Raw genomic sequence first — 8,494 nt, 5'->3', positions numbered from 1 at the left:
AAAAAAAAAGAAAAAAAAAAAAAAGATTTCCATTAAATAGATATTAGTTTTTATTGGCACATTTCTTTGTGAATAAAAATAATCAAAAAAAAAAAAATAAATAAACCCAAAAAAAACAAAATATAAAACCAAAAAAAAATATATAAAATAAATAATAAAAGAGTTTTTTTATAAAATGGTCAAACCAAGAAATAATAAAAAAAATAAAAAAATTAATAACCAATGCGATGTTCCAATCAACTTTTCTGCAAACACTGAAGCTGATGAAATGGAAATAGAATATAAAGCTGATCCAAATGAAATATTTTTACTTGTACCAAACTCAAAAATGTTGAAAGTAAACAGAGCTTTGCAAGTATCGGGTCATTACAAATTGAAGCTCGCTGCCTTAGATCTCCTTGATGACCATGTCTCAAATAAAGATTTATTATCAGATTTAAGCCACAACCAATATGCTTCAGCTATTAACTACCAATTAAATCTTGCTCTCAAGTGCCATTGTAGTGTAAAATATTTAAATAGTGTTAAGGATAAAGCCAGCTCTTTATTAACTAAAATGATTATCAAAGAATGGGGAAGTTCAGATGCTACCGTAGAAAACCGTAAATTCATCTCTGATAGCCTCAAATTAATTGTAGACCCAGTTGCCTTTCCAGAAAAATACTGTTGGGAAGAAGTTAAAGATTCCATTATTATCTTGGGTAAATTCTCTCAAATGAAAAATGAAACAATAGTTTTTGAAGGCTTTCATAAATCAAAAATAGAAAATAACAAGCCAGAAATTAGCAGATCTTCATTTGTCTCATACCTAGAGATGGTTAATAAAGCATCAAATGACTCAAAGCTTCGATATAGAAATGAATGGAAAAATATCGAACCATTAGCAATCCAGGTATCAGAATTAATTTCCAAAGCACCATTGCCAGCCCGTAATGGCTTATATTGTAACAAAATTTAATGGTGTTTAGAAGTAGCAAGAAAAAAGGTAATATCACCAAAAAATAAATGAAGATTTTCCATACTTGTTAAGAATTTATGATCAAATAACATGAAGCAAGTTGCAAAAAAGATATCAGTTTTGAAGAAATGTAGTAATATAGTTCAAATGAAACATACAATAATATTTGTCAATTTCCATTAATTGATTATATATTTCAATTTTGTAATATTTCGAAATTCACATATTGGTATTTTACACAAATATCAATATACTATAAGTTGTCTCCACTGAATTGAAAAAATCAACATCACTTTTCTAATAAGGTAATATTATTATTTTTTTATTTTTTTTTCAAATACATTTATCATTATATTAATACTTTTTTATTTTAACAATATAGATTCAATTATCTTTTATAAAAACAGTTATAACAACTAAGCCACCAAGGCATTTTTTATTTTTTAAAATAATAAAGTGAAGATGCAATTGAAAATGCAATATAAGATGAAATTCAGGATAAAAGTGAAATTTAAGAAAATTCAAAAGTATTAAACTAAAATACAAAATAGTATTGATTTTTAAAACCTCATCCAGTATAAAACCAAAAGAAAAAGCCGAGTACACTTAAAAACAATAATCAAAATTTTAAAAAATAATTTAATTTTTATAGTAATAAATAAATAAACAAAGTTTTATTTGACTATAATAAAGAAAAATAAAATATTCATAAAAAAAAAAAAAAGTAATTTATTTGTATATTTTTAATGCTATTAACATAGAACTATTTTATTTATTTAATTTTTTGATGGTAGTTCTTTGTTGTTTTATTAATATATTATTTAAGACTTGCTGGTGATGTTTCTAGGTTCAATCTTAGTCTCTTATTGGATATACATTTCACGTTCGATATTATTACTTTTAATATATTTTCTACGACTGAGTGACCTATTACTTTAGTGTTTATTAAGTGATTGAAAAATTATGATTATCTTCAGTTTTTACCAATTATCGTTATCACCGTAGGGGAATAGTACCTGATTTAATTGTTTTCTTATTTCATATTCATTATAAGCTGTCTTTGGGTGTTGTTTGTGATTCTTTCAAAAGTATACTACCCCAATTTTTAGTAAATATCAACACGTTATCATAGCCATTTTAAATTTTTAAAATAATTTATTTTTAAAAAATCTAATAATTTTTTTAAAATTTTTTTCTTAAATTTTTTTTTTATTTTTTTTTTTATTTTTATTTTTTTCGATCACAACAAACAAAAAAACACATAAATAATTTTAATAATGTAAACTATAGCACATCCAATAATAATTCAAATAATAATGCCAATGGTTCAAATAATAATAATACATTAAATAGTTCATGCAATAGTACACAGTGGTTTAAATTCAAATAGAAATTATTTGTCATCATCAACAGCATCATTAACAAACATTCCAACTATTATAACAACTTCACCATCATCTTCATTAAAGAATAGTAATAGTCAATAGTTTTGTTGCTGCATCATCCTCCTTAATTAATTCCACAACAAGTAATAATTTAACATCATATGACGAGGTTGAAAAAGGATTCAGGGTCCATGAAGAAGATGAGGCAGTCGAATTAAACGAATCATTAAATGAATTTAACAATGAAAGCAGGGTTGGTGTTGGTCGTGACGATTGTGATGTTGGCGAGGCTCAAGAAGAAGATGATGACAATAACAAGAATATGGAATTTAAATTCGATTTAGATTTGACTACAATTAATGTAATGGACTATATCGATGACTTTGAAAAGAAATTATTGGAATATTCAGAAAAAGAACAAATAGTCCAAGATTTCAACAAAAATAACATAGATTTAATTCAATATTCAAAACAGGTAGGAGAATCACTAGAAAAATATGACAAAGAAATGAATGCACTCTATCAAGATATTTTACCCGATTGTAAGTATCATATGGTTTTTTAAACATATTCTCTAGTTTTAATTATTTATATATATTAAAATTTATCATTTATCTAGATGTAAATGAAAGGGGAAACTTTCATTTAATGTATAAAGCAATCACAGAAAGCAAGTCTTTATTGGTCGGATTTGAAACAATGTTAAATGGTTTTCAAAATGAATTAGCAAGTATTTCAAAAGAAATGCGTACACTACAAGGATTATCAATGAATGAAAATTTAAATGCACAAACAGAAAAAATGTAGTTGAAAAATTACATAAAATAATTGACGAGGTTTCAATTTCAGATGATTTAATAACGTATGTATATCGTAACACCTTTATATTTAAAGTTAAAAATATACTAATTCTTATTTGTTTATAGTTTATTAACACATGGCGAAGTTAATGATCAATATTTACAATATCTATCAATCTTTAGTAAAAAATTGGATATATTCAAACACAAAAAAGCGAAGGTGTATTTGCCACAGGTGAAGTTGAGGAGGTTATATTAAAATTAAAACCTTTCGATAACAGGTAAGTAAATTAATACATTATTTTAAAACAACAACAACAACAACAACAACAACAACAACAACAACGAACCCATATACATATAGAAAATGGCATCGTTAAGGGAATAGAAACAGAATTACTAACATAAATTAAATTAACTTTATTAATTTTCAAAAGACAGATTTACCAAATTAAAACCATTCAATACCCTTACAGAATCTGCTGTCGTCGATATCATGATTGAAAGGATATTAATCAACTATATAAAGATTTGGCCTAATTAATCCAACCACGAACTATTGCTTCTATATTATAATAATCTCAAAACCAATATCAATAATTATCATAAAAAGTCACAAAGTCGCAGAAACTCAAATTCTTTCAAAGTCTTTCAATCTCGAGTAAATCAGATAAAGCAAAGTTCAAATCAATTACAAGTTCATGTAAATTCAAAAAGTGTTATGGAAGTACCGTTCAGCTCTTATAGACGCTAGTGCACGGTTTTCATGTATGAAAAAAACATTGGCAAAAAAAAGATTAAACTTAGATCCAACTAAATACTAAACACTAATGAAGATATTCAATCTTATCAACCATTTATATGAATTTCAATATATTTTCCTTGGCCCAAGCAACAGTGATAGACACAAATAGTTTAGATAAGGAAAAGGGTAAACTTCAACTTTCGTTAATATTGCTCAAATTGTGAAACAGTCCAATGGTTTTAGCTTATCAAATATATTTAAAATATGACCCCCAAAAAATTTAGTATCTGATAGAGGTTCAAGTTTCATATGTGAAGTCGTCGTTTCAATAAACAAATTCTTTAAAGTAACTCCAACTTTCGCTTGCCATACATAAACATATGGTTTAACAGAAAAGTTTAATTCATCCTAATTCACAAGTACCTAGATGTTATTGTAAAGAAGACAATACAAATGATCCACCACAGTTAATTGGTATTGCTTTATTCTCATATAGTACTATGCTTCATCCTTCTACTGGCATCTCTCACCATTTTTTTAACTCAGTAAATCAATAATCAGTCCTCAGTTATTAGAAGCCTTTAAGAAAGCTAATATTAAAACATTTTATAAAAATTAATTGTTAAAAATCAATATAGTGTCAAACCAAATGCAGTTCTCGTTAAGAAATAACAGTCATACCCAAACTCGATTTATTATCATATAATTAATAAAACGCCTCACATTTTTCAGGACCATCGCTGCCGGTGCTGCTGCCGGTTGTGCTACTGTGGGTGGTGAAGGTAGCACAAGTGGTACAGGTGGCACATCAACAAGTGGATCAACTAGCATATCAACAGGTGTAATAGTAGGTAACTCTTCAGACTGGAAAGATTCTTCAGACTCATCAGCAGATCATCATCAGCTAGTAGTTCATCAGATAGTAGTACATCATCAGCTAACAGTTCATAGCCATTAAAAAATCTCACAAACTTCAAATTCCTAATCTTCTTCAAACTATAAAAATAATATTAATGTCTCTGTCTTATGAGCATACCAAGAAATACAAAGTAGGTGATCAAATAATACCAACATCAACAACAACCAAGAAACAATAGCAGTCAGACCAAGGCAATACTCATATAAACGTAGTGCACTAAGACTACCTGAAAACAAAATTGAAATAACATTCTTTAATAGGAAAACGATCAAGTATTAAAAGTAATATACATTTCATTAGAAAAGCAATTATTTAAAAAGAAGAGAACTTTTAGAACAATTAGAATTAGAAGGTCTTCAATCCGAAAACACAGTATTAAATAAGAGATTACAACTCTTCAAGATAAATTCAGCAAACAATCTTTCAACACTGGTCATGATACTTCAGTTGGTATAGGATCCATCAGCATTGGTTTCTTAGCAAACTGATGAATGCGAAAAGAAAACAGAACAAAAGCGGCAGCATCAAATTCATCAAAATCTAATATTGGTAGTTCAAATGCAGTGCTAATAGTTCACCAATCATCCCATTGAATACTTCATAAGAAATCAATGGTGATAGGATCAGAGAGACTGAACATGAATTTGAAAGTTATAGAATTGAAAAAGAGAGCTAGCAGTGGAAAAAGATTATTAGAAACCAAACAATTAATATAAAATTAGAGATTACTGACTCAAAAGGTTCATTTGGAAACAGTTAGAAATGTAAATACACAATTAAAATTTAAAATTGAAAATATTGAAGAGGAGATAAGACAAAGAATGGAAGAAAAGTTAAATATTTTAAGATAAATAAATAAATAGATAATATAGACTAATCAAGAGAAGCAATCTTAATTAGCAATTAATATAATATGATGGAATCAATTTAAAAATACAAAGAAAATAAAATTAAATAAAATTATATTTATAAGCGTTATTTTTTTTTTTATTTTTTTTTTCACAGATAAAATATAAATATATTTAGTCGAATCAGTTTAAGGTAATATATATTAATATAATTTATTTTTAGAGTAATTTAACAGCATCTTCTACGACGATGACCAATATCAATATCAATATTGATAATTTTACTGTTACCACCACTGCATGGATTAAAACATGGATTGAAACTACATGAACTGCCACTTAAGCTATTACCGAACCAAACTGATTCATTATCAGAGAATGAGACACTTCCAGATGAACTTAACATTGATTTAGATGATGCAACATTGACTGGGTTCATTGATGAAATAGATTCTATATTAAAAATAAAAATAAAAAAAAAGTTAATATTTATATTTTTAAAATTTAAAATTTAGTTTTATTAATATTTACTAATAATTGACATTTTATAATATAGTTTTTATTTTTTAATATAAACTTTGTTTTTAATTAAAATGAAAAATATACTTTTTTTTTATACATTGGTAAATTTGTGAAATATATTTCTGAATTATTAATTCATCTGAAGAAATAAATTATAACAATAAGATGATTTAATAAAAATTTATGAAATGATTTTCAATTCAAGATGGTTATAATTAAACATACATTTATAAATTATATTATTTTAAAAATTAAATAAAATATAACCCCAAACAAAAAAAATAATGTTATAGAAATAAAAAATATTAATAACTAAAAATTTTTTTTATATTTTAAAATTAAAATATTTTTTTTTTTTTTTTAATTTCTAAAAATATTAACTTAATTTATTTTTATTTTAATCTTTATTTTTATTTTTTATATATAAGGGACCACAAATATTATTATATTATTCAAATATTGATTCAATATATTTTATAAATCTACTTTGGTAATCTTTTGGGTTAACTGCTGATATTTGGGTCTAAAAAAGAAAAAAAAATAAAAGATGATATTAGTATTGAGATACCTTATTAAAAAAATATTAAATTTAATATTAAACTTACTCTATCAAAGAAAATTCCTTTTAAAGCATTTTCACCACGCTTTTTTAAATTATAAGTTGTTAGAATATCTATTAAACCTAAATAATAAACTATACCTCCATCACTTTCTTCTGTATTCGATCTATAAATTATATTTGAAGTTGGTTGTGGAGGGGTATGAATTCTTTCAAAAATACCATTAAAATCCTTTTTGAAATAGGATATATCTTTTTTCTCAAGTGACTTTGGACCTTGAGATTCTTTAAGAGTTTGAATTGTTTTGTTGTCACTAATATGTAAACCAACCAATAAACTATAATCACATATACCATGGCTGCACATCCATTCAGAGTCGATTGATAATTGTTGTATAAATACTTTTTTTAATTTACCTAAATGAATCTTTCTTTTTAAATTTAAATCCTTGAATGTTAAATCCTGAGTTTGAATATTAATACTATTATCTACACCATTTATTTGATTGCTACTATTACTTGTATTCAAACTATCTGTACCGTTTTGATAGTGATGCTGTTGTTGCTCCTTGGCTAATTTTTGCTGAATTTTATTAACGTCAACATATCTACCTATTGTTGAACCTTTTAAATCATATTTTTCTTTAATTTCCAACTTTTGTTCAGAATAGAAAAGATTGACCATTACAACAAATATGATATCTCTATGGGCACTGTTAAAATAGGAAGCACCACTTAATTTTAATTTACCCTTTAAACGATATACTCCCAAGAATCTTGGAAGCAAAGAATTTGGATACTTCATTATGTGTTGATAGTATGATGGAAATAATTTAGTGAATGTTTCATACTCGCTTGATGGAATTGTTTTTAAAAAGTATTTAGAGTCCTCCGATTTATAGAAAAAGCTACCACTTCTACCCACAGTTTGAACCTCTAAAAACTTTACAATATCAGATATATTTGGGCTGCCTATTGATGATTTGGTTCTAAGGAAATCGTTGTCGACATTATAATATTTTCTTATTGCTTTAAAAACTTTTGGTGAGAATATTGTAAACTGCCATTTATCTGATAATGAGGATGTTAATGATGCTGTAGATGATAGCTCTGTGTTTGAAGCGACTGTTGGTGGGGTTATAGTTGTTGTATTTAATGAATCTATTGTTCTTGCTATTGTTGTTACTGTTGATGATGAACATTCAGATGTGGATTCTGGTTCTATAAGATGGAATTGATTTATAATCTGTTCTTCATAAAAATCTTCACCTGAATCAATTGGGATTTTAATATTGGTTTCTTGATTAAAATCTTCTTTTGAAAAATCACTAATAATAAAAGCCCCGTCTTTTTGATTTGTTTCTCCATTATTTATTTCAAATAACTTTTTAAAACCAATAGTCAATAAATTAATATATTGTTGAGTTTCTTGATCCTGTACAAATTTTTTAAATTGATTTTCATTAGCTGATGGTCTATAAAGGGTTTCTTCGATAGCGTTTTTGGAATACTTTAATAAATTAAATGGTTTTAAAACGGATCTATATGATGATGATGGTGTTGATGAATTATTTGGTTGTTGTGGTGTTGTGGGTGGTGATACTTTATTTAATAACTTTGGATCTATTGATACCAATAGTGGTTTAGTTGGTAGTTGTTGGGTTGATAGTTGTTTGGTGGGTTGTTTAGTTGGTTGTTGTTGATGGGTGGTTTGTTGAGTTGGTTATTTGGTTGGTTGTGGACGTTGTTGTTGTATGG

General features: G+C 26.2%; 3 protein-coding genes across 3 annotated transcripts; 1 reads left to right on the top strand and 2 right to left on the bottom strand.

Annotated features, from left to right (window-relative positions):
* Positions 1–175: 175 nt before the first annotated feature.
* DICPUDRAFT_160091 (uncharacterized protein) lies at positions 176–4,846 on the top strand (the record flags this gene model as incomplete). The annotated part of the gene is made up of 7 exons (XM_003294942.1): positions 176–929; positions 2,312–2,444; positions 2,488–2,885; positions 2,963–3,146; positions 3,359–3,424; positions 3,757–3,804; positions 4,621–4,846. 7 exons carry the CDS (start codon positions 176–178, stop codon positions 4,844–4,846), a joined length of 1,809 nt encoding a protein of 602 aa, XP_003294990.1.
* A 1,038-nt stretch (positions 4,847–5,884) lies between these two features.
* Positions 5,885–6,199, bottom strand: DICPUDRAFT_160089 (uncharacterized protein; the record flags this gene model as incomplete). Its single annotated transcript, XM_003294941.1, has 2 exons — positions 5,885–6,108; positions 6,187–6,199. 2 exons carry the CDS (start codon positions 6,197–6,199, stop codon positions 5,885–5,887), a joined length of 237 nt encoding a protein of 78 aa, XP_003294989.1.
* A 426-nt stretch (positions 6,200–6,625) lies between these two features.
* On the bottom strand, positions 6,626–8,351 carry DICPUDRAFT_160088 (uncharacterized protein; the record flags this gene model as incomplete). Its single annotated transcript, XM_003294940.1, has 2 exons — positions 6,626–6,700; positions 6,783–8,351. Coding segments are annotated over 2 exons (1,644 nt in total), but the record flags the coding sequence as incomplete, so codon positions are not given.
* Positions 8,352–8,494: the final 143 nt, after the last annotated feature.

This window comes from Dictyostelium purpureum (assembly GCF_000190715.1).
Source record: "Dictyostelium purpureum unplaced genomic scaffold DICPUscaffold_685, whole genome shotgun sequence".
In the NCBI taxonomy this organism is placed as follows: Eukaryota; Evosea; class Eumycetozoa; order Dictyosteliales; family Dictyosteliaceae; genus Dictyostelium; species Dictyostelium purpureum.
This window is presented reverse-complemented; position numbering and strand designations above follow the sequence as displayed.